The sequence below is a fragment of the Nerophis lumbriciformis genome, linkage group LG37 (assembly GCF_033978685.3).
Source record: "Nerophis lumbriciformis linkage group LG37, RoL_Nlum_v2.1, whole genome shotgun sequence".
NCBI lineage: Eukaryota > Metazoa > Chordata > Actinopteri > Syngnathiformes > Syngnathidae > Nerophis > Nerophis lumbriciformis.
In genome coordinates this window covers 3407501-3427350 of record NC_084584.2, presented here as the reverse complement: position 1 = coordinate 3427350, position 19850 = coordinate 3407501, and the positions used below count along the sequence as shown (strand labels likewise).

The 19850-nt window shown below is 35.8% G+C and overlaps 1 protein-coding gene across 1 annotated transcript in view; it reads left to right on the top strand.

Moving 5' to 3' along the window:
- The first annotated feature begins 10362 nt into the window (after positions 1–10362).
- Positions 10363–19850, top strand: part of smg6 (SMG6 nonsense mediated mRNA decay factor) — a 58821-nt gene continuing 49333 nt past the window's right edge. Inside the window, exons 1-2 of the mRNA XM_061931548.2 lie at positions 10363–10508; positions 18633–19850. The exon at positions 18633–19850 is cut by the window's right edge and continues 847 nt beyond it. Coding sequence (XP_061787532.2) covers positions 10394–10508; positions 18633–19850 — 1333 coding nt within the window. The 5' untranslated portion in view covers positions 10363–10393. The remainder of the gene's footprint in view (positions 10509–18632) is intronic.

Sequence of the window (19850 nt, the reverse complement as noted above, 5' to 3'; positions counted from 1 at the left end):
GTCAGAATTGTATATGACAAATGTCACCGTTTTGCATTAAAAAGTCATGATTTTACATGAAAAAGTCATAATTTTATAAGAAAATATTGCAATATTACAGAAACCGAAAAAATATGAGAAAATGGTCACAATATTAAAAGAAAACAGTCAACACATTGTGAGAAAAAGACTACTTTTATTATTTTTTTTATTTTTTTTGTGCAATTGTTTTTTAATGTTCATTATTTACTTCAAGTTATTACAGTATATCTCTATATACATATTTTATTTTTATTTTTTTAAATTAATTTTGGCCAAAGGGGGATCATTTCAAATTTTTACACACACTTGTTATTTCATATGTTGACCAGAGGGGGAGCACTTATAAAACCGACAACACAGTCAATTTGAAAAATCCCTCCTTTTCGGGGATGAACAGGGAAGTCCTTTAGCTGCCGTCTTGTTTTTAATCATATATTGTTGCCTTTGCACCTGGCAATGTTTACTTTTGTATGCACATTAAATCAACTAAAAAAATCCTGACTTTGGAGCAATGTTCACAGACTCTAGTATTTCTCTATTACATGCAATGTTATTGGGACCATGGTTTCGGTCCTAACTTGTTCACACCTCCTCATGTGGAAGATACTTTTCCTTGTTGGTGTCTTAAGAAGGGCAGAAATACAAAAACACACACACATACACACACACACACACACACATTCTTGTATTTCTTACCTTCCTGAGACCTCTGAAAGGGACAAGCGGTAGAAAAAATGGATGGATGGACATACTATGCAAATATAAAAAAAGCTTGTTGTGAAAAATGAGTTGGAATTTCACAAGAAAAAGGTCACAATTTCACAAGAAAAACTTAGAATTTTGGCAGTATTATAATAAAAGTCGTCACTTTACTCAACGCAAGTCAAAATGTTACAAGAAAAACTGAACATTTGTGCAATATTACGATAAAAGTTGGAATTTGACTCAATAACAATCGCAGTTTTACAAGAAAAGCTTAACATTTTGGCAATTTTATGAAAAGAGTCGTCATTTTACTCGACAAAAGTCACAGTTTTATAAGAACTCTTCAAAATGTTGGCAATATTATAATAATAATCGGAATTTTACTTGGCAAAATTATGACGAAAGTCATCATTTCGCTCCAAAAATGTCACTATTTTACAAGAACAAGAAAAAAAGGCAATATTGTGATAACAGTCAGAATTTTATATGACAAATGTCACCATTTTACATGAAAAAGTCATAATTTTATAAGAAAATATTGCAATATTACAGAAACCGAAAAAATATGAGAAAATGTTCACAATATTAAAAGAAAACAGTCAACACATTGTGAGAAAAACACTACTTTTATTTTTTATTTTTTTTGTGCAATTGTTTTTTAATGTTCATTATTTACTTCAAGTTATTACAGTATATATATATATATATATATATATATATATATATATATATATATATATATATATATATGTGTGTGTGGGGAAAAAAATCACAAGACTACTTCATCTCTACAGGCGTGTTTCATGAGGGGTTCCCTCAATCATCAGGAGATTTTAATGGAAGCATTCACATACCATGGTTTATATAGGGCACAGAGTGGGTGGGTACAGGCTGGCATAGGGGCGTGGTGATTGGCTCATGTGTTACCTAGGAGGTGTTTCCGTCTGTGGCGGCATGCTGTTACAATTTCGCTGCGCTTGTTGAGGGATGACAGGTCTGGACGGTAAATAATAAACAGTTTCTCTTTCAAGCATAGGTTGCATCTTTTATTACCACTATTGTAAGGTGTGCTGGATGCAAGAATTTGCCATGTTATTGAATATTCAACATTATTGTCTTTGAGGTCCCAAATGTGTTTGCTGAGTTCTGTGGTATTCCGCAGGTTTTGGTTCCTGAAAGAAGCCTTGTGATTGTTCCATCTGGTTTTAAACTCTCCCTCGGTTAATCCTACATATGTGTCGGATGTGTTAATGTCCTTGCGTGTTACCTTAGATTGGTAGACAACTGATGTTTGTAAGCACCCCCCGTTGAGAGGGCAATCAGGTTTCTTGCGGCAGTTGCAGCCTTTGTTGGTTTTGGGTTCGCTCTGTCTGGGGGCCGACGGCTCATTTGCAATTGTTTTGTTGTGGTTTGAGATAATTTGTCGTATATTGTTCATACAACTGTAGCTCAATTTAATGTTGTTCTTGTTGAATACTTTTCTTAGGGTGTTGCCTTTGGGGAAGTGTTTGTCAATCAGAGTGAGGAATTTGTGGCCAATGTTAGTTGAGACATTTTTGGACACAAATTCCTCAATCTGATTGACAAACACTTTCCCAAAGACAACACCCTAAGAAAAGTATTCAACAAGAACAACATTAAATTGAGCTACAGCTGCATGAACAATATACGACAAATCATCTTAAACCACAACAAAACAATTGCAAATGAGCCGTCGGCCCCCGGACAGAGCGACTCCAAAACCAACAAAGGCTGTAACTGTCGAAAGAAACCTGATTGCCCTCTCAACGGGGGGTGCTTACAAACATCAGTTGTCTACCAATCTAAGGTAATACGCAAGGACATTAACACATCCGACACATATGTAGGATTAACCGAGGGAGAGTTCAAAACCAGATGGAACAATCACAAGGCTTCTTTCAGGAACCAAAACCTGCGAAATACCACAGAACTCAGCAAACACATTTGGGACCTCAAAGACAATAATGTTGAATATTCAATAACATGGCAAATTCTTGCATCCAGCACACCTTACAATAGTGGTAATAAAAGATGCAACCTATGCTTGAAAGAGAAACTGTTTATTATTTACCGTCCAGACCTGTCATCCCTCAACAAGCGCAGCGAAATTGTAACAGCATGCCGCCACAGACGGAAACACCTCCTAGGTAACACATGAGCCAATCACCACGCCCCTACGCCAGCCTGTACCCACCCACTCTGTGCCCTATATAAACCATGGTATGCGAATGCTCCCATTAAAATCTCCTGATGATTGAGGGAACCCCCCCTCATGAAACAGGCCTGTAGAGATGAAATAGTCTTGTGATTTTTTTCCCCACACATACATATATTGCGCTCTACTACGGTATCGAGCACTATTTTTTGGATAACCTTATTAAGACATATATATATATATATATATATATATATATATATATATATATATATATATATATATATATATATATATATATTCTAATTAATCTTGGCCAAAGGGGGATCATTTCAAATTTTTACACACACTTGTTATTTAATATGTTGACCAGAGGGGCCGCACAGTCAATTTGAAAAATCCCTTCTTTTCGGGGATGAACAGGGAAGTCCTTTAGCTGCCGTCTTGTTTTGAATCATATATTGCTGCCTTTGCACCTGGCAATGTTTACTTTTGTATGCACATTAAATCAACCAAACTTTGGAGCAATGTTCACAGACTCTAGTATTTCTCTATTAGATGCAATGTTATTGGGACCATGATTTCCGTCCTAACTTGTTCACACCTCCTCATATGGAAGATACTTTTCCTTGTTGGTGTCTCAAAAAGGGCAGAAATACAAAAACACACACACACACACACACACACACACACACACACTGCAGACACAAAAGCTCCACGTGCCAGGAGACGACCGCTATAACGTTCAAACGAGCGTGTTTGTCTTTACTGACATCATCACGTCCTGATTGTTATTCCACACCTGAACACTTCAGTGACGCCATGAAGGAGTGGAAGACATGTTTTGTGGAAAGGGTGACTGGCCCTTTAATTTGCTGTTGCTAGGGAAATGAAGATGTTTACTGGGACGGCGGGTGTGTGTGTGTGTGTGTGTGTGTGTGTGTGTGCGTGTGTGTGTGTGTGTGTGTGTGAAGTGGGGGGGGACTCTTCATGTCCTCCACGCATATACAGTATACCTTGAGTCACGTGTGTGTGTTTGCAGTAAGGCAAGAATTGGAGATGTGACGTTTGCGAACGAGTCGAGTCTTTTCACTCCCTTGTCTTGTTTCCATGATTACCCCATTAGTTTCACCTGTTCCACGTTTGGACTCATTGTGCACTCTTGATTGTCACCATAGCAACCCATCAGTTTTCACCTGTCACGTCACGCACCTGTTTCACGTTTTGAGTCACGCACCTGTTTTCGTTAATCATGTCTGTAGTATTTAAGTTCAGTGTTTTCAGTTTGTCTTTCTGGTGACATCCCCACATTTATGCTTCTGCACACTCTCCACGCAGCCTTAAGACCCTTGCTGCTATTTTTTTCATGTCCATCGTTCACGTTGCTCCTTTTTGTCCATGCAAAGTAAGTTTTGTTTATTATTGCCACAGTTAGTGTTTTTTGTTGTTCATAGTTTTTGCCTTGGTGCAAGTTTTTTGGTTTCATAGTTTGTTCTCCGCCATTGTGCGCGCCTTTTGTTTACTTCCTGTTTTTGTAGTTTAAATAAAAATGTATTTACATTCCCGTCTCGCCCGAGCCAACTTTCCGTTGCATCCCGGAAAAGCATACACCCAGGACCAAGTCATGACAGGCAGCCAGTGGAGGGAGGCTAAAACAGGAGTAATGAGCTCTATTTACACAAAAGAAAACACCAATAAACTCCAAATAAGTCACGGCGTGATGTGACAGGTCATGACAGTAAACCTACTTTTATTTTTTTATTTTTTTTTATTGTATTTTTATTTTATTTTTTAATTTAAAAAAAAAAATATATATATATATATATATATACTTTTATTTATTTATTTATTTATTTTTTTACGGAGCCCCTAAAGGGACATGGGAGAAAAAAAAAATTTTAATAATTTTTTATTTTATTTTATTTTTTTTAGACATGTACTCGTGTACACGAGAAACTATCTTGTGTGCATGAGATACATGTCTAAAAAAAATTAAATAAATAAATAAATTATAACTTTTTTTTATCTTTATAACTTTATAAAAAGTTTCTCGTGCACACGAGAAAGTTGTCTAAAAAATTAAAAAAAATTAAAAATAAAAAACAATTTTTTTTTTTTTATAACTTTATAAAAAGTTTCTCGTCCGCAAGAGATACATGTCTAAAAATAAAAAATAAAAAAAAAATAAAAATGTATTTCCCCCATGTCCCTTTAGGGGCTCCGTACTTTAGGGGCTCCGTATTTTTTATTTTATTTATTTATTTTTTCAGGTCCAGCTGAAGAGTGAAACACTTTTCTTCACTTCAACTCATGATTGGCAAACAATTATTCAAGTAAAAAAAAGATTTGTAAGTAAAAAAAATAAATATTTTCTAACATTAAAAAAACTAAAACAGTTTTCTCTATTACAATAAAAAGATTCTTAATGTAAAAAAGTTTTATTTTTTATTTTATTATTTTTATTTTCAACTTTTACCTTGAAAATCTTTTTTTTTCTGGAAAATCAACTTTTACCTTGAAAATCGTTTCTTGTCATGAAAATCAACTTTTACCTTGAAAGTAATTTTTTGTCTTGAAAATAATTTTTTTCCTTGAAAATATTTTTTTGTCTTGAAAATCAACTTTTACCCTGAAAATTTGTTTTTTCTTGAAAATCAACTTTTACCTTAAAAATAATTTTTTGTCTTGAAAATCATTTATTTCCTTGAAAATCTTTTTTTTTAATTAAAATCAACTTTAACCTTGAAAATCATTGTTTTTTCTTCAAAATTATCTTTTACCTAGAAAATCTTTTTTTTCCCCTTAAAAATCAACTTTTACCTTCAAAATCTTTTTTTTCCCTTAAAAATCTACTTTTACCTTGAAAATCTTTTTTTTGGTGAAGGGTGAAGGACTCCTTAAACACTCTTTTCTTCACTTCAACTCATGATTGGCAAACAATTATTCAAGTAAAAAAATATTTGTAAGTAAAAAAATAAAAATTTCTAACAGTAAAAAAACAAAACAGTTTTCTCCATTTAAATAAAAAAATCTTAATGTAAAAAGTTTTTTTCTAAATTTATTTATTTTTTTAACTTTTACCTTGAAAATCTTTTTTTTTCTTGAAAATCAACTTTTACCTTGAAAATCATTTCTTGTCATGAAAATCAACTTTTACCTTGAAAATCATTTTTTGTCTTGAAAATAATTTTTTTCCTTGAAAATAATTTTTTGTCATGAAAATCAACTTTTACCTTGAAAATCTTTTTTTTTCTTGAAATTCAACTTTTACCTTGAAAATAATTTTTTGTCTGGAAAATTTTTTTTTTCCTTGAAAATATGTTTTTACCTTGAAAATCAACTTTTACCTTGAAAATTTTTTTTGTCATGAAAATCAACTTTTACCTTGAAAATAATTTTTTTCTTGAAAATCAAATTTTACCTTGAAAATCATTTTTTGTCTTGAAAATCATTTTTTTCCTTGAAAATCATTTTTTGTCATAAAAATCAACTTTTACCTTGAAAATCTTTTTTTTTTTTCTTAAAAATCGACTTTTACCTTGAAAATCTTTTTTTCCCTAAAAATCAACTTTTACCTTGAAAATCATTTTTTGGTGAAAAATTAAGGACTCCTCAAGCACTCTTTTCTTCGCTTCAACTCGTGATTGGCAAACAATTATTCAAGTAAAAAAAAGATTTATAAGTAAAAAAAAAAATAATTCTAACAGTAAAAAAAACAAAAACCGTAAAAAAGATTCTTAATGTAAAAAAGTTTTTTCAACTCTTACCTTGAAAATCTTTTTTTTTTCTTGAAAATCAACTTTTACCTTGAAAATCATTTTTGTCTTGAAAATAATTTTTTACCTTGAAATTGATGTTTTTTTTCTTAAAAATCAACTTTTACCTTGAAAATATTTTTTTGTCTTGAAAATAATTTTTTACCTTGAAAATCTTTTTTTTTTTCTTAAAAATCAACTTTTACTTTGAAAATAATTTTTTTTCTTGAAAATATTATTTTTTCCTTGAAAATATTATTTTTTCCTTGAAAATATTTTTTTTTCTTGAAAATCAACTTTTACCTTGAAAATCTTTTTTTTTCTTGAAAATCATTTTTTTCCTTGAAAATCTTTTTTTTTTCTTGAAAATCTTTTTTTTCCTTGAAAATCTTTTTTTTCCTTGAAAATCAACATTTACCTTGAAAAGCATTGTTTTTTCTTAAAAATCAACTTTTACCTTGAAAATCATTTTTTGTCTTGAAAATAATTTTTTTCCTTGAAATTAATTTTTTGTCATGAAAATCAACTTTTACCTTGAAAATCTTTTTTTTTCTTGAAATTCAACTTTTACCTTGAAAATAATTTTTTGTCTTGAAATTTTTTTTTCCTTGAAAATATGTTTTTACCTTGAAAATCAACTTTCACCTTGAAAAAATTTTTTGTCATGAAAATGAACTTTTACCTTGAAAATAATTTTTTTTCTTGAAAATCAAATTTTACCTTGAAAATCATTTTTTGTCTTGAAAATCATTTTTTTCCTTGAAAATCATTTTTTGTCATAAAAATCAACTTTTACCTTGAAAATCTTTTTTTTTCTTTCTCAAAAATCGACTTTCACCTTGAAAATCTTTTTTTGTTCCTAAAAATCAACTTTTACCTTGAAAATCTTTTTTTGGTGAAGAATGAAGGGCTCCTCAAGCACTCTTTTCTTTGCTTCAACTCATGATTGGCAAACTATTATTCAAGTAAAAAAAAGATTTATAAGTAAAAAAAAAAAATTCTAACAGTAAAAAAAACAAAAACCGTAAAAAAGATTCTTAATGTAAAAAAGTTTTTTCAACTTTTACCTTGAAAATCTTTTTTTTTTCTTGAAAATCAACTTTTACCTTGAAAATCTTTTTTTGTCTTGAAAATAATTTTTTACCTTGAAATTGATGTTTTTTTCTTAAAAATCAACTTTTACCTTGAAAATATTTTTTTGTCTTGAAAATCATTTTTTACCTTGAAAATCTTTTTTTTTTCTTAAAAATCACCTTTTACTTTGAAAATAAATTTTTTTCTTGAAAATATTATTTTTTCCTTGAAAATATTCTTTTTTCCTTGAAAATATTTTTTTTTCTTGAAAATCAACTTTTACCTTGAAAATCTTTTTTTTTCTTGAAAATCATTTTTTTCCTTGAAAATCTTTTTTTTTCTTGAAAATCTTTTTTTTCCTTGAAAATCATTTTTTTCCCTTGAAAATCAACATTTACCTTGAAAAGCATTGTTTTTTCTTAAAAATCAACTTTTACCTTGAAAATCATTTTTTTTCTTAAAAATCAACTTTTACCTTGAAAATCCTTTTTTTTCTTAAAAATCAACTTTTACCTTGAAAATCTTTCTTTTTCTTGAAAATCAAATTTTACCTTGAAAATAATTTTTTGTCTTGAAAATAATTTTTTTCCTTGAAAATCATTTTTTGTCATAAAAATCGACTTTTACCTTGAAAATCTTTTTTTTTCTTTCTCAAAAATCCACTTTCACCTTGAAAATCTTTTTTTGTTCCTAAAAATCAACTTTTACCTTGAAAATCATTTTTTGGTGAAGAATGAAGGACTCCTCAAGCACTCTTTTCTTTGCTTCAACTCATGATTGGCAAACTATTATTCAAGTAAAAAAAAGATTTATAAGTTAAAAAAAATAATTCTAACAGTAAAAAAAACAAAAACCGTAAAAAAGATTCTTAATGTAAAAAAGTTTTTTCAACTTTTACCTTGAAAATCTTTTTTTTTCTTGAAAATCAACTTTTACCTTGAAAATCATTTTTTGTCTTGAAAATAATTTTTTACCTTGAAATTGATGGTTTTTTTCTTAAAAATCAACTTTTACCTTGAAAATATTTTTTTGTCTTGAAAATCATTTTTTACCTTGAAAATCATTTTTTTTTCTTAAAAATCAACTTTTACTTTGAAAATAATTTTTTTTCTTGAAAATATTATTTTTTCCTTGAAAATATTCTTTTTTCCTTGAAAATATTTTTTTTTCTTGAAAATCAACTTTTACCTTGAAAATCTTTTTTTTTCTTGAAAATCTTTTTTTTCCTTGAAAATCTTTTTTTTTTCTTGAAAATCTTTTTTTTCCTTGAAAATCATTTTTTTCCTTGAAAATCAACATTTACCTTGAAAAGCATTGTTTTTTCTTAAAAATCAACTTTTACCTTGAAAATCTTTTTTTTTCTTAAAAATCAACTTTTACCTTGAAAATCAATCAATCAATCAATCAATCAATGTTTATTTATATAGCCCTAAATCACAAGTGTCTCAAAGGGCTGCACAAGCCACAACGACATCCTCGGTATAGCCCACATAAAATAAAATAAAATAAAATGTAAAATAATTTTTTTTCTTAAAAATCAACTTTTACCTTGAAAATCTTTTTTTTTCTTGAAAATTAACTTTTACCTTGAAAATCATTTTTTGTCTTGAAAATCGACTTTTACTTTGAAAATCATTTTTTTCCCCTAAAAATCAACTTTTGCCTTGAAAATCATTTTTTGTCTTGAAAATATTTTTTTCACCTTGAAAATCTTTTTTTTTCTTGAAAATCAACTTTTACCTTGAAAATCTTTTTTTTTTCTTAAAAATAAACTTTTACCTTGAAAATCATTATTTGTCTTGAAAATATTTTTATTTTCCTTGAAAATATGTTTTTGTCATGAAAATCAACTTTTACCTTGAAAATCTTTTTTTTTTCTTGAAAATCAACGTTTTCTTCACTTCAACTCATGATTGGCAAACAATTATTCAAGAAAAAAAAGATTTCTAAGTAAAAAAAAATAAAAAATTCTAACAGTAAACAAACAAAAACAGTTTTCTCCATTAAAATAAAAAATATTCTTAATGCAAAAAATTGGTATTTATTTATTTTATTATTATTATTATTATTATTATTTTTACTTCGTAGCAGTTTGAGATTTTAACAAATGTAAAGTGCGTTACAAATGTAATGTATTATTATTATTATTATTATTATTATTATTATTATTATTATTATTATTTATTACTTTGAGACAAGAACTATAGTGATGCATGCTTGGTTATGCTTTGAATTCATATCCAACAATTGCGAGAACAACTTTTTATCGTCAACATCGGCTGCTGAGTTTCATTTTTTGAATGTTTTCTGCTGTCGGTGGGCCTCCAGATTTATTTCAATGAAAAAAATGTGCCTCGGCTCAGAAAAGGTTGAAAAACACTGACTTAAAAAGATCCGATCGTTCGCGAACGTCACATCTCCAGAGCTCAATTCTGACATCTAGCGGCTGGCAAAAAAAAAGAACTAAACCACACCGACTCCACGTAGCAACGTTCTATTCACTCCAAATATATTGCCTAAACGAGTCTGTTATTTATTTTTGCAAAAGTTGTGTGCGACAGTGACGGCGAAGTGTTGCTTTTCGAGCATGGGCGGACGTCATTGCTTTTTGCTCCGGCGCGGCTTCCGTCCTTGTTATGTTTTGTGGGCAGTCCTATCCAAGATGGCGGAGCAGCTGGACAGAGTCAGGATCTCAGCCGCGGAACTTCGAGCTGAGGCGTCCAACAAACCTCCTGACACCGGCGACTCGTGCAAAGGTGAGACGCCACGACAAGATGGTAGATATAAAGTTACTAACTAACTCTCTTTACGGACGGCGCGGCTTAATGTACACAAAGCGGCTAATGTTTGCTAGCTTAGTTAGCGCTGTGATCCCGCGCGGTCTCTTTTTAAACGTCGCCCACCAACACCACGACAACTTTTACGACGACAAAATAACACAAACTAGCCTTTCGTGGACCTGTTGACACTTTAAATGATAGTGCAGTTAATGCTGACTTATTTATTCGATGAACTGTATTGACATGTCTTAGTGTGCTACTCGGATGACGTCACACGGACGCCAGCGCCTCAGTAAGGAGAGTCGCTATTGGCTGTCCTAAAAGTCGCTAGAAGTTGCTATATGACGTCATCAGAAGTGCTAAGTACACATGATTGTCACACACACACACACACACACACACACACTAGCTGTGGCGAAATTATTCTCTGGATCAGTGTTTTTCAACCACTGTGCCGCGGCACACAATCAATCAATCAATGTTTACTTATATAGCCCTAAATCACAAGTGTCTCAAAGGGCTGCACAAGCCACAACCTCATCCTCGGCTCAGATCCCACATCAACATAATAGTGTGAGAGTCCAGTCCATAGTGGATCTAACATAATATTGTGAGAGTCCAGTCCATAGTGGATCTAACATAATAGTGTGAGAATCCAGTTCATAGTGGATCTAACATAATAGCGTGAAAGTCCAGTCCATAGTGGATCTAACATAATACTGTGAGAGTCCAGTCCATAGTGGATCTAACATAATAGTGAGAGTCCAGTCCATAGTGGATCTAACATAATAGTGTGAGAGTCCAGTCCATAGTGGATCTAGCATAATATTGTGAGAGTCTAGCCCATAGTGGATCTAACATAATAGTGTGAGAGTCCAGTCCATAGTGGATCTAGCATAATATTGTGAGAGTCCAGTCCATAGTGGATCTAACATAATAGTGTGAGAGTCCAGTCCATAGTGGATCTAGCATAATATTGTGAGAGTCTAGCCCATAGTGTATCTAACATAATAGTGTGAGAGTCCAGTCCATAGTGGATCTAGCATAATAGTGTGAGAGTCCAGTCCATAGTGGATCTAGCATAATATTGTGAGAGTCCAGTCCATAGTGGATCTAACATAATAGTGTGAGAGTCCAGTTCATAGTGGATCTAACATAATAGTGTGAGAGTCCAGTCCATAGTGGATCTAACATAATATTGTGAGAGTCCAGTCCATAGTGGATCTAACATAATATTGTGAGAGTCCAGTCCATAGTGGATCTAACATAATAGTGTGAGTCCAGTTCATAGTGGATGTAACATAATAGTGTGAGAGTCCAGTCCATAGTGGATCTAACATAATAGTGATAGTCCAGTCCATAGTGGATCTAACATAATATTGTGAGAGTCCAGTCCATAGTGGATCTAACATAATAGTGTGAGAGTCCAGTCCATAGTGGATCTAACATAATAGTGAGAGTCCAGTCCATAGTGGATCTAGCATAATAGTGTGAGAGTCTAGTCCATAGTGGATCTAACATAATAGTGAGAGTCCAGTCCATAGTGGATCTAACATAATAGTGAGAGTCCAGTCCATAGTGGATCTAACATAATAGTGTGAGAATCCAGTTCATAGTGGATCTAACATAATAGTGTGAGAGTCCAGTCCATAGTGGATCTAGCATAATATTGTGAGAGTCCAGTCCATAGTGGATCTAACATAATAGTGTGAGAGTCCAGTCCATAGTGGATCTAGCATAATATTGTGAGTGTCTAGCCCATAGTGGATCTAACATAATAGTGTGAGTCCAGTCCATAGTGGATCTAGCATAATAGTGTGAGAGTCCAGTCCATAGTAGATCTAACATAATAGTGTAAGAGTCCAGTTCATAGTGGATCTAACATAATAGTGTTAGAGTCCATAGAGGATCTAACATAATAGTGTGAGAGTCCAGTCCATAGTGGATCTAACATAATATTGTGAGAGTCCAGTTCATAGTGGATGTAACATAATAGTGTGAGAGTCCAGTCCATAGTGAATCTAACATAATAGTGAGAGTCCAGTCCATAGTGGATCTAACATAATAGTGAGAGTCCAGTCCATAGTGGATCTAACATAATAGTGTGAGAGTTCAGTCCATAGTGGGTCTAACATAATAGTGTGAGAGTCCAGTTCATAGTGGATGTAACATAATAGTGTGAGAGTCCAGTCCATAGTGGATCTAACATAATAGTGTGAGAGTCCAGTCCATAGTGGATCTAACATAATAGTGTGAGAATCCAGTTCATAGTGGATCTAACATAATACTGTGAGAGTCCAGTCCATAGTGGATCTAACATAATATTGTGAGAGTCCAGTCCGTAGTGGATCTAGCATAATATTGTGAGAGTCCAGTCCATAGTTGATCTAACATAATAGTGTGAGAGTCCAGTCCGTAGTGGATCTAACATAATATTGTGAGAGTCCAGTCCATAGTTGATCTAACATAATAGTGTGAGAGTCCAGTCCATAGTGGATCTAACATAATATTGTGAGAGTCCAGTCCATAGTGGATGTAACATAATATTGTGAGCGTCCAGTCCATAGTGAATCTAACATAATAGTGTGAGAATCCAGTTCATAGTGGATCCAACATAATAGTGTGAAAGTCCAGTCCATAGTGGGTCTAACATAATACTGTGAGAGTCCAGTCCATAGTGGATCTAATATAATATTGTGAGAGTCCAGTCCATAGTGGATCTAACATAATACTGTGAGAGTCCAGTCCATAGTGGATCTAACATAATAGTGAGAGTCCAGTCCATAGTGGATCTAGCATAATAGTGAGAGTCCAGTCCATAGTGGATCTAACATAATAGTGAGAGTCCAGTCCATAGTGGATCTAACATAATAGTGAGAGTCCAGTCCATAGTAGATCTAACATAATAGTGTGAGAATCCAGTTCATAGTGGATCTAACATAATAGTGTGAGAGTCCAGTCCATAGTGGATCTAACATAATAGTGTGAGAGTCCAGTCCATAGTGGATCTAACATAATAGTGTGTGAGTCCAGTCCAAAGTGGATCTAACATAATAGTGAGAGTCCAGTCCATAGTGGATCTAGCATAATAGTGAGAGTCCAGTCCATAGTGGATCTAACATAATAGTGTGAGAGTCCAGTCCATAGTGGATCTAACATAATATTGAGAGTCCAGTCCATAGTGGATCTAACATAATAGTGTGAGAGTCCAGTCCATAGTGGATCTAACATAATAGTGTGAGAGTCCAGTCCATAGTGGATCTAGCATAATATTGTGAGAGTCTAGCCCATAGTGTATCTAACATAATAGTGTGAGAGTCCAGTCCATAGTGGATCTAACATAATAGTGAATGAGAGTCCAGTCCATAGTGGATCTAACATAATAGTGTGAGAGTCCAGTCCATAGTGGATCTAACATAATACTGTGAGAGTCCAGTCCATAGTGGATCTAGCATAATATTGTGAGAGTCCAGTCCATAGTGGATCTAACATAATAGTGTGAGAGTCCAGTCCATAGTGGATCTAACATAATAGTGTGAGAGTCCAGTCCATAGTGGATCTAACATAATAGTGTGAGAGTCCAGTCCATAGTGGATCTAGCATAATAGTGTGAGAGTCCAGTCCATAGTGGATCTAACATAATAGTGTGAGAATCCAGTTCACAGTGGATCTAACATAATAGTGTGAGAGTCCGGTCCATAGTGGATCTAACATAATAGTGAGAGTCTAGTCCATAGTGGATCTAACATAATAGTGTGAGAGTCCAGTCCATAGTGGATCTAACATAATAGTGTGAGAGTCCAGTCCATAGTGGATCGAGCATAATATTGTGAGAGTCTAGTCTATAGTGGATCTAACATAATAGTGTGAGAGTCCAGTCCATAGTGGATCTAACTGGATCTAACATAATACTGTGAGAGTCCAGTCCATAGTGGATCTAACATAATAGTGTGAGAGTCCAGTCCATAGTGGATCTAGCATAATAGTGTGAGAGTCCAGTACATAGTGGATCTAACATAATAGTGTGAGAGTCCATTCCATAGTGGATCTAGCATAATATTGTGAGAGTCTAGTCCATAGTGGATCTAACATAATAGTGTGAGAGTCCAGTCCATAGTGGATCTAACATAATAGTGTGAGAGTCCAGTTCATAGTGGATGTAACATAATAGTGTGAGAGTCCAGTCCATAGTGGATCTAGCATAATAGTGTGAGAGTCCAGTCCATAGTGGATCTAGCATAATAGTGTGAGAGTCCAGTCCATAGTGGATCTAACATACTCGTGTGAGAGTCCAGTCCATAGTGGATCTAGCATAATAGTGTGAGAGTCCAGTACATAGTGGATCTAACATAATAGTGTGAGAGTCCATTCCATAGTGGATCTAGCATAATATTGTGAGAGTCTAGTCCATAGTGGATCTAACATAATAGTGTGAGAGTCCAGTCCATAGTGGATCTAACATAATAGTGTGAGAGTCCAGTTCATAGTGGATGTAACATAATAGTGTGAGAGTCCAGTCCATAGTGGATCTAGCATAATAGTGTGAGAGTCCAGTCCATAGTGGATCTAGCATAATAGTGTGAGAGTCCAGTCCATAGTGGATCTAACATACTCGTGTGAGAGTCCAGTCCATAGTGGATCTAACATAATAGTGTGAGTCCAGTTCATAGTGGATCTAACATAATACTGTGAGAGTCCAGTCCATAGTGGATCTAACATAATAGTGTGAGAGTCCAGTCCATAGTAGATCTAACATAATAGTGTAAGAGTCCAGTTCATAGTGGATCTAACATAATACTGTGAGAGTCCAGTCCATAGTGGATCTAACATAATAGTGTGAGAGTCCAGTCCATAGTAGATCTAACATAATATTGTGAGAGTCCAGTCCATAGTGGATGTAACATAATAGTGTGAGAGTCCAGTCCATGGTGGATCTAACATAATAGTGTGAGAGTCCAGTCCATAGTGGATCTAGCATAATATTGTGAGAGTCTAGCCCATAGTGGATCTAACATAATAGTGTGAGAGTCCAGTCCATAGTGGATCTAACATACTCGTGTGAGAGTCCAGTCCATAGTGGATCTAGCATAATATTGTGAGAGTCCAGTCCATAGTGGATCTAGCATAATATTGTGAGAGTCCAGTCCATAGTGGATCTAACATCATAGTGTGAGAGTCCAGTCCATAGTGGATCTAACATAATAGTGTGAGAGTCCAGTCCATAGTGGATCTAACATAATATTGTGAGAGTCCAGTTCATAGTGGATCTAACATAATAGTGTGAGAGTCCAGTCCATATTGGATCTAACATAATATTTTGAGAGTCCAGTCCATAGTGGATCTAACATAATAGTGTGAGAGTCCAGCCCATAGTGGATCTAACATAATAGTGTGAGAGTCCAGTCCATAGTGGATCTAACATAATATTGTGAGAGTCCAGTCCATAGTGGGTCTAACATAATAGTGTGAGAGTCCAGTCCGTAGTGGATCTAACATAATAGTGTGAGAGTCCAGTTCATAGTGGATCTAACATAATAGTGTGAGAGTCCAGTCCATATTAGATCTAACATAATATTTTGGGAGTCCAGTCCATAGTGGATCTAACATAATAGTGTGAGAGTCCAGTCCATAGTGCATCTAACATAATAGTGTGAGAGTCCAGTCCATAGTGGATCTAACATAATAGTGAGAGAGTCCAGTCCATAGTGGATCTAACATAATAGTGTGAGAGTCCAGTCCATAGTGGATCTAACATAATATTGTGACAGTCCAGTCCATAGTGGATCTAACATAATAGTGTGAGAGTCCAGTCCATAGTGGATCTAACATAATAGTGAGAGTCCAGTCCATAGTAGATCTAGCATAATAGTGTGAGAGTCCAGTCCATAGTGGATCTAACATAATAGTGAGAGTCCAGTCCATAATGGATCTAACATAATAGTGTGAGAGTCCAGTCCATAGTGGATCTAGCATAATATTGTGAGAGTCCAGTCCATAGTGGATCTAACATAACAGTGTGAGAGTCCAGTCCATAGTGGATCTAGCATAATAGTGTGAGAGTCCAGTCCATAGTGGATCTAACATAATAGTGTGAGAGTCCAGTCCATAGTGGATCTAGCATAATAGTGAGAGTCCAGTCCATAGTGGATCTAACATAATAGTGTGAGAGTCCAGTCCATAGTGGATCTAACATAATACTGTGAGAGTCCAGTCCATAGTGGATCTAACATAATGCTGTGAGAGTCCAGTCCATAGTGGATCTAACATAATAGTGTGAGAGTCCAGTCCATAGTGGATCTAACATAATACTGTGAGAGTCCAGTCCATAGTGGATCTAACATAATAGTGTGAGAGTCCAGTCCATAGTGGATCTAACATAATAGTGTGAGAGTCCAGTCCATAGTGGATCTAACATAATACTGTGAGAGTCCAGTCCATAGTGGATCTAACATAATAGTGTGAGAGTCCAGTCCATAGTGGATCTAACATAATAGTGTGAGAGTCCAGTCCATAGTGGATCTAACATAATAGTGTGAGAGTCCAGTCCATAGTGGATCTAACATAATAGTGAGAGAGTCCAGTCCATAGTGGATCTAACATAATAGTGTGAGAGTCCAGTCCATAGTGGATCTAACATAATATTGTGACAGTCCAGTCCATAGTGGATCTAACATAATAGTGTGAGAGTCCAGTCCATAGTGGATCTAACATAATAGTGAGAGTCCAGTCCATAATGGATCTAACATAATAGTGTGAGAGTCCAGTCCATAGTGGATCTAGCATAATATTGTGAGAGTCCAGTCCATAGTGGATCTAACATAACAGTGTGAGAGTCCAGTCCATAGTGGATCTAGCATAATAGTGTGAGAGTCCAGTCCATAGTGGATCTAACATAATAGTGTGAGAGTCCAGTCCATAGTGGATCTAGCATAATAGTGAGAGTCCAGTCCATAGTGGATCTAACATAATAGTGTGAGAGTCCAGTCCATAGTGGATCTAACATAATACTGTGAGAGTCCAGTCCATAGTGGATCTAACATAATACTGTGAGAGTCCAGTCCGTAGTGGATCTAACATAATAGTGTGAGAGTCCAGTCCATAGTGGATCTAACATAATACTGTGAGAGTCCAGTCCATAGTGGATCTAACATAATAGTGTGAGAGTCCAGTCCATAGTGGATCTAGCATAATAGTGAGAGTCCAGTCCATAGTGGATCTAACATAATACTGTGAGAGTCCAGTCCAAAGTGGATCTAACATAATAGTGGGAGAGTCCAGTCCATAGTGGATCTAACATCATAGTGTGAGAGTCCAGTCCATAGTGGATCTAACATAATAGTGTGAGAGTCCAGTCCATAGTGGATCTAACATAATACTGTGAGAGTCCAGTCCATAGTGGATCTAACATAATAGTGTGAGAGTCCAGTCCATAGTGGATCTAACATAATATTGTGAGAGTCCAGTCCATAGTGGATCTAACATAATAGTGTGAGAGTCCAGTCCATCGTGGATCTAACATACCGGTAATAGTGTGAGAGTCCAGTCCATAGTAGATCTAACATAATAGTGTGAGAGTCCAGTCCATAGTGGATCTAGCATAATATTGTGAGAGTCCAGTCCATAGTGGATCTAACATAATAGTGTGAGAGTACAGTCCATAGTGGATCCAACATAATAGTGTGAGATTCCAGTCCATAGTGGATCTAACATAATAGTGAGAGTCCAGTCCATAGTGGATCTAACATAATAGTGAGAGTCCAGTCCATAGTGGATCTAACACAATAGTGTGAGAGTCCAGTCCGTAGTGGATCTAACATAATAGTGAGAGTCCAGTCCATAGACGTGTGTTTGGGGTCATTGTCCTGTTGGAACACCCAACTGTGCCCAAGACCCAACCTCCGGGCTGATGATTTTAGCTTGTCCTGAAGAATTTGGAGCTAATCCTCCTTTTTCATTGTCCCATTTAAAGCAAGACAGCCATGACATCATGTTCTTTACAAGTGTATGTACACTTTATATTGATATCCGGCCAAAATACATCAGGATATGAGTTTTGGTCCATATCTCCCCGCCCTACTTTTAAAGCCCTGTTACACCCTCTTTTTTGTGTTATTTGATCAGAGAACTGTCCCACGGGCAAGAAGTCCTGGCGGCATCCTGACGTGCAACGTTATCAGCGAGTACCTGGACAGGGACGACATTGTCGTGAAAGTGAAGAGGCAGAAACTGCCCCAAGTGACCGTGGACCCCGGACCTCCGACTCACAAGGCTTGAACCAAAGAACCAAACCAAAGAACACCAAAAAGAGCCTCCCTGCTTCGGGGAGATCGGAGTGCACAGAGGCCGTCATGAGTGCGGGGGAAAGACCCGACGGGAGGCTAAAAAGTGACGGCGGTAGTGCTGTGAATTGCAAAGGGGATACCGAGGACCCCAGGGACAAAGACTTTGGTCAGAATGACCGGGAAGGCCTGGAACTTGCGGGTGCTGCTAAGCCAAGGAAAGCTCGCAAGCCTGACCGTGAATTTTATCAGCCTGGTAGTCGCAAAAGCGTACAGGGAAAAGACAGCGGAGCGGGAAATAATAAAGAAGTTAAAGGTACCCAGGAAACCGTGAAGTCGGCTAAACCCAATGAGAGTAGCAAAGATTGTGGGAGAACTCCCTCTGATGCTGCAGTGGACAGTCTCGCGAGTCAAGCGGAGAAACTCAGCGTCAAAGGGAAGGCTAAAGGCAGCGACGAAGCCGGCGGCAGGAAAGGGAAGACAGCCGACAAGGAAAGAAGAGAGCAGGGCGGTGGGACCAAAGACGAGGAGGGAGAGAAGAAGCGAAACCGCAGGAGGAGAGGAAGCGACAAGGAGAGGAATCAAGAGTGCAGGAGAGGAGACGATGGCGGTGTGAGAGCGGAGAGGGGAACCCAGCGCGAGAGAACCGAAGCTGACCGGGTGAATAAGGCAGGGAAGGATGGAGAACAAGGGAGAGAAAACCACAGAAAAAGTGACAACAACAACAGCAGCAGCCGAGCCAGAGAGCAGCCTGACAAGGACGCTCCGGCACAAAGAAACGTGGAGAGGAAAGCGAGCAAATCAAACGTCACCACCATGACCTCGAAGCGTTATTCGAAATCGGACATCCGGCGCCCTCGCAATCGTACTTACAGCAGCAGCTCAGCCAGCAGCGCCGACAGAACCCGGCGGCCGCCTTCGGCATCCAAGCCCGACAACCGAGAAAAGGGGACAACTAGTGAGGGGGGGCGTAGACCCCATTTGCAGAGCTGGTCTACCAACCGGGACTCGTCCACGGACTCGAGGGAAGGAAGCGAGATGAGCGACGACAAGATCAGGA